This window comes from Cetorhinus maximus, chromosome 3 (assembly GCF_964194155.1).
Source record: "Cetorhinus maximus chromosome 3, sCetMax3.hap1.1, whole genome shotgun sequence".
NCBI classification, from domain to species: Eukaryota; Metazoa; Chordata; class Chondrichthyes; order Lamniformes; family Cetorhinidae; genus Cetorhinus; species Cetorhinus maximus.
This window is the reverse complement of record NC_135881.1, coordinates 11,632,921-11,648,044: the sequence shown is the minus strand read 5'-3', so window position 1 is coordinate 11,648,044 and position 15,124 is coordinate 11,632,921. Positions and strand designations below refer to the sequence as shown.

At 44.0% G+C, this 15,124-nt stretch overlaps 1 protein-coding gene across 1 annotated transcript in view; it reads right to left on the bottom strand.

Annotated features, from left to right (window-relative positions):
* The window catches only part of dlec1 (DLEC1 cilia and flagella associated protein), a 154,150-nt gene that overhangs the window by 67,015 nt on the left and 72,011 nt on the right, over nt 1-15,124 (bottom strand). Inside the window, 2 exon segments of the mRNA XM_078536422.1 lie at nt 5,012-5,204; nt 7,772-7,934. Of these exon segments, the coding sequence (XP_078392548.1) occupies nt 5,012-5,204; nt 7,772-7,934 (356 nt within the window).

Genomic DNA, 15,124 nt, shown 5'->3' with positions numbered 1-15,124 from the left:
TAAGAAACTAGTTCATGACTCTCAACAAAGATATATCCCGGTGAGGAAGAAGGATTCTAGGAGGGGGATAAACTAACCATGGTTAACCAAGGAAGTTAAGGACAGTATCAAATTGAAAGAAAAAACATACAATATGGCAAAGATTAGTGGTAAACCAGGGGATTGGGAAAGTTTTAAAAACCAACAAAGGATGACCAAAAATATAATAAAGAAGGAGAAAATAAACTTTGAGGGTAAACTAGCAAGTAATATAAAAAGACAGTTAGAGCTTCTTTAAATATATAAAAAGGAAGAGAGAGGCTGAAGTGAACATAGGGCCCTTAGAGAATGAGGCTGGGGAAATAATAATGGGGAACCAGGAAATGGCAGAGGAGTTGAATAAATACTTTGCTTCAGTCTTCACGGTAGAAGATATTAATAACATTCTAAAAATACTAAATAATCAAGGGGCAAAAGGGGGGGAGGAAATAAATACAATAACTATCACTAGAGAAAAAGTACTAGGGAAACTAATGGGGCTAAAGGCCGATAAGTCCCCTGGACCTGATGGGTTGCATCCTAGGATATTAAAGGAAGTAGCTACAGAGATAGTGGATGCACTGGTAGTAATCTTCCAAGAATCCTTAGATTCTGGAAAAGTCCCAGAGGATTGGAGAACGGCCAATGTAACATCCTTATTCAAAAAGGGAGGGAGGCAAAAAACAGGTAACTATAGGCTAGTTAGCTTAACATGTCATTGGGAAAATGTTGGAGTCTATTATAAAGGATGTAATAGCAGAGCATTTAGAAATGCATTTTTCAAATCAAGCATGAAGGGGAAATCATGCCTAACAAATTTATTAGAATTCTTTAAGGAGGTAACAATCAGGATTGATGTAATATATTTGGATTTCCAAAAGGCATTCAATAAGGTACTGCACATAAGGCTACTTAATAAGATAAGAGCCCATGGTGTTGGGGGTAGTATATTAGCATGGATAGAGGATTAGCTAACTAATAGAATAGAGAGAGCTGGGATAAGGGGGGCATTTTCGGGATGGCTACCTGTAACTAGTGGAGTGCCACAGGGATCAGTTCTGGGGCCTCAATTATTCACAATATATATTAATGACTTAGACGAGGGAAGTGAATGTACTATCTCCAAGTTTGTGGATGACACAAAAATAGGTAGGAAGGCAAGTGGGGGCGATGACACAGAGTCTACAGAGGGATAAAGACAGGTTAAGTGAGTGGGCAAAAACTTGGCAGATGGAATATAATGTGGGAAAATGTGAGGTTATGTACTTTGGCAGGAAGAATAGAGGAGCCGAATATTATTTAAATGGAGAATGACTGAAGAAAGCTGCAACACAGAGGGATTTGGGAATCCTTGTGCATGAATCACAAAAAGCTAACATACAAGTTCAGCAGGTAATAGGGAAGGCAAATGGAATGTTGGCCTTAATTTCAAAGGTAATGGAGTCTAAAAATAGGGAAGTCTTGCTAAAACTGTACAAGGCACTAGTTAGACCACACCTAGAATACTGTGAACAGTTTTGGTCCCCTTATCTAAGGAAAGCTATACTGGCATTGGAGGCAGTCCAGAGAAGGTTCACTAGGAGGGATTTTCTTATGAAGAGAGGTTGAGTAGGTTGGGCCTGTACTCACTGGAGCTTAAAAGAATGAGAGGCGACCTTACTGAAACATATAAGATTCTTAGCATCTACCCTGTCAAGCCCCCGAGAGGTTGTTTCCCCTTGTGGGAGAGTCTAGGACCAGAGTTCATCATCTCAGAGTAAGGGGGTGCCCACTTAAAACAGAGATGAGGAGGAATTTCTTCTCTCAGAGGGTAGTCAATCTATGGAATTCTATACTGTAGAGCACTGTTGAAGCTGGGTCATTAAGTATATTCAAGGCTGAGATAGACAGATTTTTAATCAGTAAGGGAATCAAGGGTTATGGGGAAAGGGCAGGAAAGTAGAGTTGAGGATTATCAGATCAGCCACGACCTCATTGAATGGGGGAGCAGGCTCGATGGCTTATTTCTGCTCCTAAGTCTTATGGTCTTAATTGGCTCCACACCTCTGGTGGTGGGGGGGCGGGCAGACAAGCCAATGCTGTCCCTGCCTTTAGTAAAATCTAAAAGTGTGGGGACACATCGGACTTCCTTCCCAGTGCCATTTTCCCACCTGTCCTTCCCTCCCTCCAGAGGGCTGGTAGATTTCAGCCTGCAGACTCTCACAGAAAAATTCCCTGGATTCTGGAAAGGTCCCATGAGACTGGAAAATAGCAAATGGATCTCCTCTACTCAAGAAAGGAGGAAGACAGAAAGCATGAAGCTACAGGCCAGTTAGCCTAACATCTGTCATAAGGGGAACCTGTAGATGTGATGTACTTGGATTTCCAAAAGACATTTGACAAAGCGCCTCATCAAAGGTTACTATACAAAATAAGAACTCATGGTGTAGGCAGTAACATATTAGCATAGATGAGGATTGGTTGATGACAGGAAGCAGAGAGCAGAGGGATAAATGGGCCTTTTTCAGGTTGGCAAACTGTAACGAAAGTGGAGTGCCACAGGTATCACTGCTGAGGCCTCAACTATTTACAATGTATATCAATGATTTGGATGAAGGGACCAAATGTATAGTAACTAAATTTGCCAATGGCATCAAGAGAGGCAGGAAAATAAGTTGTCAAGAGGAGATAAAGAGTCTACAAAGGGATATAGATAGGTTAAGTGGGTGGGCAAAGATTTGGCAGATGAAGTATTATGTTGGAAAATGTGAACTAGTCCACTTTGGCAGGAAGAATAAAAAATAGTTTACTATTTAAATGGACAGAGGTTACAGAAATCGTTGGTACAGAGGTATCTGGGAGTCCTGGTACATGAATCACAAAAAGTTAGTATGCAGATACAGCAAGTGGTTAGGAAGGCAAATCGCAAGGGGAAAGAAATATAAAAGTGGGGAATGAAACATAAAAGTAGGGAACTCCCTCCTTAACAGCACTGTGGGTGTAACTACACCACATGGGCTGCAGTGGTTCAAGAAGGCAGCTCACCACCACCTTTTCAAGAGCAATTAGGGATGGACGATAAATGCTGGCCTAGTCAGTGATGCCCACATCCTATGAGCCAATTAAAAAAAAGGCTTTACTGCAGCTACATGGGGCCTTTGTGAGGCCACATCTGGAGTACTGTGTACAATTTTGGTCTCCGAATTTGAACAAGGACATAATTGCATTAGAAGCAGTTCAGAGAAGGTTCACTTGACTCATGCCTGGGATGAAGGGCTTATCTTATGGAGAAAGGTTGGGTTCATACCCATTGAAGTTTAGAAGAATGGGCAGTGATTCTGAGGGGAATTGACAGGATGGATTCTGAGAGGATGTTTCCCCTTGTGGGAGATACTAGAACAAGGGACACAGTTTCAAACTAAGGGGTGTTCCATTTAAGACAGAGATGAGGGCTAGAATTTTCAGGATGACAGGGGAATTGACCAACTCCAGCAGCCCCGATACCATTTCACACTCCAACAAGCATTGATTGACACAAGGCGGGACTTCTGCCAGCCACATGGAAGAAGGCCCGCCTTGGAGAGCTGCCAGCCAATCAGATTGACCAGCAGCTCTCCAGTCATTCTAGGAACAACGCTGCACTGGCTGGAAGAGGCACTGCAGTCAGCTGCCTGGAACTGGATGCCTGGCACCAGAGGAGAGGTAAGTGGCGGCGGTGGAGCTTAGGGAAGGCCTGGGAGTTTGCAAGGGGAGGGGGGTGGGTGTGTGATTGGGGTCTTGGAAGATAGGTCGAGTGGGGGATGTGTGATTGGGGTCTTGGAAGATAGGTTGGGTGGGGGGGGAGGGTGTGGGCAGAGGTCAGGAGGTCATCAGGCCCTAAGGGGAGGATGCCCCAGTCAGAAGGGGGCTTCTGATGGAGGCGCCACCCCCACCACCCTTCCTGCCCAAGATTGAACTTTGTTTAATTTCGGGCCCCCCCCATTTGGCTTTTATTCGCCAGCCTGCCTGAAAATTGAGGCTGGGCGGAAAATGGCCGTTAAGGGCCTTAACTGAGGCAAGGGGGGACTTCTCATCAGAGGCCCTCCCCACCTCAGTGTAAAATTGTGACCAGGTCGGGACAGGTGGGATCCCGGGGGCAATCGGTCCATGCAATTGCATGCTCCCCCCACCCACCCCACCCCGCCTCAGAAACCACTGGGGGTGGAGGGGGGGGTGGGGGGGAGTGTAAAATTCTGGCCGAGGAGACATTTTTTTCTCTGAGGGTTGTTAGTATGTGGAATTTTTTTCCTCCAGAGAGCATTGTGTTTTTAAGTCTGAGTTAGATAGATTCTTGATTAACAAGGGAGTGAAAGGTTATAAAGGGGTAGACCGGAAACTGAAGTTGAGGCCACAATCAGATCATCCATGATCTTATTGAATGGCAGAGCCGGCTTAGGGGTCAAATGGCCTACTCCTGCTCCTCATTCATATGTTCATATGTTCATACTAGCTCTTTGAAAGAACTACCAATTAGTTTCACTCCCCCTGCTCTTTCCCGCTCAGGTGAATCTGCATCCACCAGGCAACGCATTCCAGTTCATAACACTAACTGTATTATGACCTTTATGCCAGACTCAGGCACTTAAATCTGTTGCGTTTTGTTACTACTGAACAAAATATTGAAAGAATTACACAATTTCCAGCCATTCCTTGATGGTATTTCCACTCCTATGGGCTGACAGGGGGGCAAACACAATCATTGGGGAAATGTAGCAAAGTGTGGTATTGTTACTGATAAAGGTTACCAAATTCATGAGTGGTCTGGACAGAGTAGTAGATAGGGAAAAACTGTTCCCGTTGGTGGAAGGATTGGGAATGAGAGGGCACAGATTTAAGGTAATTGGCTGAAGAAGCAATGGTGACATGAGGAAAAACTTTTTCACGCAGTGAGTGGTTAGGATCTAGAATGCGCTGTCTGACAGTGTGACCAACGATCTGGAAACCTCAGAACTACCAACGGACAAGCGCTTCTCACCTCCTGCGGGAAATAAGTGAGGATGAACTCATGATCCTGGTGGGGATCCAAAACTCCGTTATCCGGGCAGATGTGAAAGGCGGATTTTAAATCCTGATCATAGTCCAGGTTGGTGGGTTGGACAGACTCTCCAGGAGTAGCACATATCAGATTAGGCTTTAGTATTTGCCAGCAAAAGGGAAGCTCCACGTGCCTAGAAATAAGGGCAAGTTACCGAATCTATAAACTCTTCACGTTAGTAAACGTTAGTTGTTTTACTGCTGCAAGATAATTTTACTGCACCTCATGGCCTGAACAAGAAAACAATTCTGTCCTCTCCTGACTCATACTGGGCTTAGAATCCCACCCATACCTCACAAGAAAGGACATTGTTCATGTGATCTTAAGAGTATGTCAGAGGGCTGGTTTCATAAAATCTTACCATCACAGGAGAAGACCATTTGGCCCATCGTGTCTCTGTTAGCTTTTTTAAAAAGCTGCCCAATTCTCTAGAGTTTTGAAGAATGAGAGGTGATCTCATTGAAACTTACAAAATTCTTACAGGGTGTGACAGGGTAGATGTAGATAGGATGTTTCCCCTATCCTGGCTGGTGAGTCTAGAACCAGAGGACACAGTCTGAGAATGAAGAGCAGGCCATTTAAGACTGAGATGAGCAGGAATTTCTTCACTCAGACGGTAGTGAATCTTTGGAATTCTCTATCCCAGAGGGCTGTAGAGGCTCAGTCACTGAGCATGTTCAAGACAGAAATCACTTGATTTTTGGATACTAATGACACCAAGGGATATGGGGATAGTGCTTGAGGTAGATGATCACCCATGATCTAATTGAATACGGAGCAGGCTCAATGGGCTGAATGGCCTACTCCTGCTCCTATGTTCCTCTAGTTCCATTCCACCACCTCCCCCCTCATTACCGCATAACTTCTTTGCTTTTGTACCGCTTTTTGTCCACAAAAAGCAGGACAAATCCAACCCGGCCAATTACTGCCCCATCAGTTTACTCAATCATCAGCAAAGTGATGGAAGGGGTCATTCACAGTGCTATCAAGCGGCAGTTACTGCTCACCGACGCTCAGTTTGAATACCGCCAGGACCACGCAGCTCCTGACCTAATTACAGCCTTAGTTCAAACATAGACAAACCTGGTCAACCTGGTGAAGCTATAACACAGGACTACTTGTGTCCCAAAAGTGATAGTCAGAGCTATGCAATCTCTCAACCAACGGATCAGATCTAAGCTCTGCAGTCCTGCCACATCCAGTCATGAATGGTGGTGGACAATTAAACAACTCACTGGAGGAGGAGGCTCCACAAATATTCCCATCCTCAATGATGGAGGAGCCCAGCACATCAGTGCAAAACATAAGACTGAAGCATTCGCAACAATCTTCAGCCAGAAGTGCCAAGTAGATGATCCATCTCTGCCTCCTCCGGAGGTCACCAGCATCACAGATGCCAGTCTTCAGCCAAATCGATTCATTCCACGTGATATCAAGAAATGGCTGAAGGCACTAGATAGTATAAAGGCTATGGGCCCTGACAATATTCCGGCAATAATACTGAAGACTTGTGTTCCAGAACTTGCCACTTCCTAGCCAAGCTGTTCCAGTACAGCTATAACACTGGCATCTACCCAGCTATGTGGAAAATTGCCCAGGTATGTTCTCTACACAAAAAGCAGGACAAATCCAACCCGGCCAATTACCACCCCATCAGTTTACTCTTGATCATCAGCAAAGTGATGGAAGGGGTCATTCACAGTGCTATCAAGCGGCAGTTACTGCTCACCGACGCTCAGTTTGAGTACTGCCAAGACCATGCAGCTCCTGACCTAATTACAGCCTTAGTTCAAACATAGACAAAAGAGCTGACTGCCCTTGACAGTGTGACATCAAGGAGCTTAACAAAACTAATGTCAATGGGAAGCAGTGGGAAACTCTCCACTTTTTAAAATTTTTATTCACTGGATGTGGGCGTCACTGGCATTTATTGCCCAGAGGGCATGAGGGCATTTAAGAGCCAACCACATTGCTGTGGGTCTGGAGTCACATGTAGGCCAGACCAGGTAAGGGCAGCAAAGGGGAAGGACATTAGTGAATCAGGTGGGTTTTTACAACAATTGCCAATGGTTTCATGGTCATTATTAGACTTTTAATTCCATATTTTTTTAAAAACTGAATTCAAATTCCACCATCTGCCATGCAGGATTCGAACCCAGGTCCCCAGAGCATTACCCTGGGTCTCTGGATTACTAGTCCAGCAACAATACCACTACGCCATCTCCTCCCCACTGATTGAAGTCATGCCTAGCGCAATGGAAGATGGTTGTGGTTGTTGGAGGTCAATCATCTCAGTTCCAGGACATCACCGCAGGAGTTCCTCAGGGTAGTTTCCTAGGCCCAACCATTTCAGCTGCTTCATCAATGACCTACCCTCCATCATAAGGCCAAAAATTCAAAAGTGGGGATGTTCACAATGTTCAGCACCATTTGCGACTCCTCAGATACTGAAGCAGCCCCTGCCCATATGCAGCAAGACCTGGACAACATTCAGGCTTGGGCTGATAAGTGGCAAGAAACATTCGTGTGTGGAAAATTTCTCGGAATAATTCCACAATAGTGGGCTCAAAATCCACAAGATAATGCTTTCAATAACAGTTTCTTGCTTCAAGCATGCTGGTAACTCAGTGGCCTTTTAGTGCCCAACTTTTAACTGTTTTCTTACTGAGCCTTTAGAAAACCAGAGACCATTGTGCTTACGTAGTGTTGCGGAGGGTGAGTAGCTTTTGAGAACAAACACATGGGTTGGTAGCATCAAAGCGCACAAAGTGATCTGCTGTTACATCTCTGCATTCTCCTGGGGCAGTAACACTCTCTCCACCAGAGATAGAGATGAAATCCAGAGCAACAAGTTGACCAGTGCCTGGGATAACAGAGGAAAATAAACAGAGAAACAGTATGTGTTTTTTAAAAATATCTACCATTTTGTGACAATTGACTGAGCCAAACAATTCACTTCTAATTTTTACACTGTTCACTTCTCACCAAAATAGTACCTCAATCTATTTGAAAGGTTCTGGACGAGCAGTGCAAGCCATGAATTAAGACCCTTAATTATTTTTCCCTTGCTGAGGGTGCTAACTTATGCACAAATATAATTCTACGGGTCCATTCCAAGAACTGATTATTCCCTGTGTGACAAAGAACTAACCAACTATTTCCATTCATTACAAACAATCTAACCCACTCTTCCATAAACCACGTACAATCTAACCCACTCTTCCATAAACCACGTACAATCTAACCCACTCTTCCATAAACCACGTACAATCTAACCCACTCTTCCATAAACCACGTACAATCTAACCCACTCTTCCATAAACCACGTACAATCTAACCCACTCTTCCATAAACCACGTACAATCTAACCCACTCTACCACAGACCGTGTACAATCTAACCCACTCTACCACAGACCGTCTACAATCTAACCCACTCTTCCACAGACCGTCTACAATCTAACCCACTCTTCCATGAACCATGTACATTCTAACCCACTCTACCACAGACTGTGTACAATCTAACCCACTCTTCCACAGACTGTGTACAATCTAACCCAGTCTTCCACAGACCGTGTACAATCTAACCCACTCTTCCATAGACCGTGTACAATCTAACCCACTCTTCCATAGACTGTGTACAATCTAACCCACTCTTCCATAGATTGTGTACAATCTAACCCACTCTTCCATAGATTGTGTACAATCTAACCCACTCTTCCATAGATTATGTACAATCTAACCCACTCTTCCATAGATTGTGTACAATCTAACGCACTCTTCCATAGATTGTGTACAATCTAACCCACTCTTCCATAGATTGTGTACAATCTAACCCACTCTTCCATAGACTGTGTACAATCTAACCCACTCTTCCATAGATTGTGTACAATCTAACCCACTCTTCCATAGATTGTGTACAATCTAACCCACTCTTCCATAGATTGTGTACAATCTAACCCACTCTTCCATAGATTGTGTACAATCTAACCCACTCTTCCATAGATTGTGTACAATCTAACCCACTCTTCCATAGGCTGTGTACAATCCAACCGACACTTCCATAGGCTGTGTACAATCTAACCCGCTCTTCCCTAGACTGTGTACAATCTAACCCACTCTTCCATAGACTGTGTACAATCTAACCCACTCTTCCATAGATTGTGTACAATCTAACCCACTCTTCCATAGATTGTGTACAATCTAACCCACTCTTCCATAGATTGTGTACAATCTAACCCACTCTTCCATAGATTGTGTACAATCTAACCCACTCTTCCATAGATTGTGTAAAATCTAACCCACTCTTCCATAGGCTGTGTACAATCTAACCCACTCTTCCATAGACTGTGTACAATCTAACCCACTCTTCCACAGGCCGTGTACAATCTAACCCATTCTTCCACAGACCGTGTACAATCTAACCCACTCTTCCACAGATTGTGTACAATCTAACCCACTCTTCCATAGATTGTGTACAATCTAACCCACTCTTCCATAGACCGTGTACAATCTAACCCACTCTTCCATAGACCGTGTACAATCTAACCCACTCTTCCATAGACTGTGTATAATCTAACCCACTCTTCCATAGATTGTGTACAATCTAACCCACTCTTCCATAGGCTGTGTATAATCCAACCGACTCTTCCATAGACTGTGTACAATCTAACCCAATCTTCCACAGGCTGTGTACAATCTAACCCACTCTTCCGCAGACCGTGTACAATCTACCCACTCTCTCCAATGACCGTGTACAATCTAACCCACTCTTCCACAGACCATGTACAATCTAACCCACTCTTCCATAAACCGTGTACCATCTAACCCACTCATCCATAGACTGTGTACAATCTAACCCACTCTTCCACAGACTGTGTACAATCTAACCCACTCTTCCACAGACTGTGTACAATCTAACCCACTCTTCCATAGACTGTGCACAATTTAACCCACTCTTCCATAGATTGTGTACAATCTAACCCACTCTTCCACAGACTGTGTACAATCTAACCCACTCTTCCATAGATTGTGTACAATCTAACCCACTCTTCCATAGATTGTGTACAATCTAACCCACTCTTCCACAGACTGTGTACAATCTAACCCACTCTTCCATAGATTGTGTACAATCTAACCCACTCTTCCACAGACCGTGTACAATCTAACCCACTCTTCCACAGACCGTTTACAATCTAACCCACTCTTCCACAGACCGTGTACAATCTAACCCACTCTTCCACAGACCGTTTACAATCTAACCCACTCTTCCACAGACCGTGTACAATCTAACCCACTCTTCCACAGACCGTTTACAATCTAACCCACTCTTCCACAGACCGTGTACAATCTAACCCACTCTTCCATAGGCTGTGTACAATCTAACCCACTCTTCCACAGACTGTGTACAATCTAACCCACTCTTCCACAGACTGTGTACAATCTAACCCACTCTTCCATAGGTTGTGTACAATCTAACCCACTCTTCCATAGGCTGTGTACAATCTAACCCAGTCTTCCATAGGCTGTGTACAATCTAACCCAGTCTTCCATAGGCTGTGTACAATCTAACCCACTCTTCCACAGATCGTGTACATTCTAACCCACTCTTCCATAGACTGTGTACAATCTAACCCACTCTTCCATAGGCTGTGTACAATCTAACCTGCTCTTCCATAGGCTGTGTACAATCTAACCCACTCTTCCATAGGCTGTGTACAATCTAACCCACTCTTCCACAGACCGTGTACAATCTAACCCACTCTTCCACAGATCGTGTACAATCTAACCTATTCTTCCACAGACTGTGTGCAATCTAACCTACTCTTCCATAGGCTGTGTACAATCTAACGCACTCTTCCATAGGCTGTGTACAATGTAACCCACTCTTCCACAGGTTGTGTACAATCTAACCTACTCTTCCATAGGCTGTGTACAATCTAACCACTCTTTCACAGACCGTGTACGATCTAACCCACTCTTCCACAGGTTGTGTACAATCTAACCCACTTTTCCTTAGGCTGTGTACAATGTAATCCGCTCTTCCTTTCACTGTGTACAATCTAACCAATTCCTCCCATAGCTGTATACAATCTAATCCACTCCTTCCACACACTTGAATCAGGGTGCATAAAAACAGACCTTCTCCAGTGCTGCTTAAGTTGGAGTTTGGTGAGTGAGGGAGTTCAATGAAGAGGGAAAGGGTGATCCTCTCATTTTCTACTCCTCTTCAGCCTCCAGGAGCTGGCTGCTACATTGCTACAGGGGAAGCCCATAAAGCCGCGGGGGTTTGGAGACAGGTAGCCCATAAAGCAGAGGAGAGAGTGAGAGAGAGAGAGAGAGAGAGAGAGAGAGAGAGAGAAAGAGATAAAGAGAGAGAGAGAGAGATATGACTACATCTGCAGGAAGTGTCACCAGCTGCAGAAACTTGAGCTCCAGGTTGTAGAACTCAAGCGGCGGCTGGAGTCACTGTGGTGCATCCACAAGGCTGAGGATTACGTGGATTGCACGTTTAGAGAGGTGGTCACACCGCAACTAAGAAGTACACAAGCAGACAGGGCATGGGTGACTGCCAGAGTATCTGAAAGAAATAGGCAAGTTGTGCAAGAATCCCCTGAGGTCATCTCGCTCTCTAACCACTTTTCCATTTTGGATACTGGTGAATGAGATGGCTCTTGAGAGGCTGTAGCAACAGCCAAATTCGTGGCGCCACGGGTGGCTCAGCTGGACAGGAAGGGAGGAAGAAGAGTAGAAGTGCTATAGTGGTAGGGGATTCTACAGTTAGGGAGCAGATAACTGCGGCCATAGACGTAACTCCAGGATGGTATGTTGCCTCTCGGGTGCCAGGGTCAAGGATGTCACAGAGCGCCTGCAGGGCATTCTTTGGAGGGAGGGTGAACAGCCAGAGGTCATGGTCCATATTGGGCCCAATGACATAGGTAGGAAAAGGGATGAAGTTCTGAAAGCAGATTTTAGGGAATTAAAAAACAGGACCTTAAGAGCAGTAACTCAGGGTTACACCCAGTGCCACGTGCTAGTGAGCATAAGAATAGTAAAATTGAACAGTTCAACACATGGCTGGAGAAAAGGAGTAAGAGGGAGGGCTTTAGATTTCTGAGGCATTGGGACTGGTTCTGGGGCAGGTGGGACCTGTACAAGAGGATGGGTTACACCTTAACAGGACTGGGATTAATGTCCTTGCTGGAAGGTTTGCTAGTACTGTTGGGGAGGGTTTAAACTAGATTGACAGGAGGATGGGAACCTGAGGGGAAATTCAGAGTGAAGAGGAGAAAAACTGGCAGTGGAAAGTAGAGAAGCATTAATTGATAAGGGGGATATATCAGAGAGTAGTATCAAGGTAAATAGAATTCTTCGAGAAAGCAAAAGCAAAATACTGCGGATGCTGGAAATCTGAAATAATAACAGAAAATGCTGGAAAAACTCAGCAGGTCTGACAGTACCTGTGGAGAGAGAAACAGAGTTAACGTTTTGAGTCCTTATGACTCTTTTTCAGTGCTTGGAGAGCTTGATAGAATTAGAGCAGTCATTAGATGGGGTTAGAGTAAAGGGGAAAGTAAAAAAGTCTACATCAGGATTACTGTGCATGTATGTGAATGCACGGCGTGTGGTTAATAAGAATGGTGAACTACAGGCACAGGTTGACAAATGGAATTATCATATTATTGCTATTACATTGCCGTTTCTGGTCCAATGAGAGGGCTGGCACTGTTGGACCTGGTTCTGGGGAATGAGTTAGCCCAAGTGTATCAGGTATCAGTGGGAGAGCATTTAGGGGACAGTGACCATTGTTTCATAAGGTTTAGGTTGGCCACGTAAAAGCACAAGGAAAAATCCAGAGCAGGGATAATTAATTGGGGGAAAGCCAACTTCGATGGGATGGGAATGCATCTGAGTCGAGTGAATTGGAAACAAATGTTGGCAGAAAAGATGGGCCACCTTCAAAGAAAAAGTATTGCAGGCAATGTCAAGGTGTATTTCCTTGAAAGGGAAAGGTAGGAGAAAGAAATCCAGAGTGCCCTGGATGACGAGACAAATAGAGGTGAAGATAAAAAGGAAGAAGTGCACGTATGACAGGTGTCAGGTATAAAATACAGAAGAATCTGCCTGAATATAGAAGGACCAGAGAGCAAGTGAAAAACTAATAACAAAAGCAAGGACAGAGCATGAAAAGAGACAGGCCGCGAATATAAAAGGGAATCCCAAGGTCTTCTATCAGCATATAAATAATAAAAGGGTGGTAAAAGAAAGAGTAGGGCTGGTTAGAGATAAAAAGGAGGACTGGCACATGGAGGCAGGAGAAATAGCAAAGGTATTAAACAAGGCTAGCTCAGTCGGTAGAGCATGAGACACTTAATTTCAGGGTCGTGAGTTCGAGTCCCACGCTGGGCGCAATAATATATTAAACAAGTACTTTGCATCTGTCTTTATAAAGGGAAAAGATGTTACTCAGACTGAGGTGAGAGAGGAGATAATTGGTACACTCGAAGAGTTTGCAGTTGAGGGGAGGAGGTGTTAGAATGGCTATCTTTACTTAAAATAGATAAGGTATCAGGACTGGATAAGATGCATTCAAGGGTACTGAGAAAAGTGAGAGTGGAAATTGCAGAGGCACTAGTGATACTCTTCCAGTGTTCTTTAGGCATAGGGGTGGCGTCAGAGCGCTGGAGAATTGCAAATGTTACACCCTTGTTCAAAAAAGGGTGCAAGGATAAAGCCGGCAACTACAGTTTGACTTCAGTGGTAGGGAAACTTCTGGATATAGTTCGGGACAAAATCAATAATCACTTAGACAAATGCAGGATAATTAAGGAAAACCAGCATAGATTCATTAACAGAAAATCATGTTTAACTAACTTGGAGTTTTTTGAGGAGGTAACAAAAAGGTTGATAAGGGCAATGCTCTGGATGTGTATATGCATTTTCAAAAGGCATTTGATACAGTGCCACACAACAGACTTGTGAGCAAAACTCTCGCTCATGGAATAAAAGGGAAAGTAGGCACTTAAATAAGAAATTGGCTGAATGACAGGAAACAGAGGGTAATGATAAATGGTTGTTTTTCAGATTGGAAGAAGGTCTCTAGTGGGGTTCCCCAGGGAGCCTTGCTCTTCCTGATAATATACTAATGACCTAGAATGTAGTGTTCAAGACATGATTTCAAAAGTTACAGATGACACGAAGAATGGAAACGTTGTCGACTGTGATGAGGATAGCCTTGAACTTCAAAAGGACTTAGACATGTTGGTGGATTAGGCAGACAAGCAGCAGATGAAGTTCAATGCAGAGAAGTGTGACGTGATTCATTTTGGCAGGAAGAATATGGAGAGACAGTATAAAATAAAGGAAGAAACTCTAAAGGAGGTGCAGGAACGGAGGGGCGTCGGTGTACATGTACTATTAAGAACTAGATATAGTTTAAGGAAGTTGTGTTTGTATTTGTGGGTGTTAGGAATAAACTACAGCTTTAAGTAAGTTTTAGCTTTAAGTTTAAGTTCTGTATTTGTGTGTTAAGGGAACCTGAGTTTAAGTTTCACTTTAAACAGATGCCTGCAACTCTGGGGGTTTGTTTGTATACCTACATTCTAATGAGGTTTTATGACTCGAAGTAGAAAAAAACGATGCTGTTGCCTAGCAACAGGCGGCCCACTGAGACAGAAGAAGCAGGTTCGAGTTCAGTTTGCAGATAGTGCCAGAACAGGCAGGACATGAAAAGGATCAGAGAGCAGGTCCCAAACTAAAGAAGAAGACCAAAAATTAGGGAGTGGGGACAAGAAAAATCCCAAGATGACAGCTAAGTCAAGGAACAAGGACAGATCGAAAACAGGTCCTCTTCAGTGAAGTTAAAGCAAAGAGCAGAGGAGAGGGCTCCAAATTAAAGAGAGAAAGCTGCAGGAAGCAGGCATAAAGCAAAATAGGCTTGCAAGAAGCCAGAAAATCCAAAGAGACAGCCAAAAGGCTGAAACTCTTTATTATGGGTATGTGAAACAGTGGTGTTCTGCTGGCATGGCTGAGTATCTGAGGGAGAGCGCGTGAAA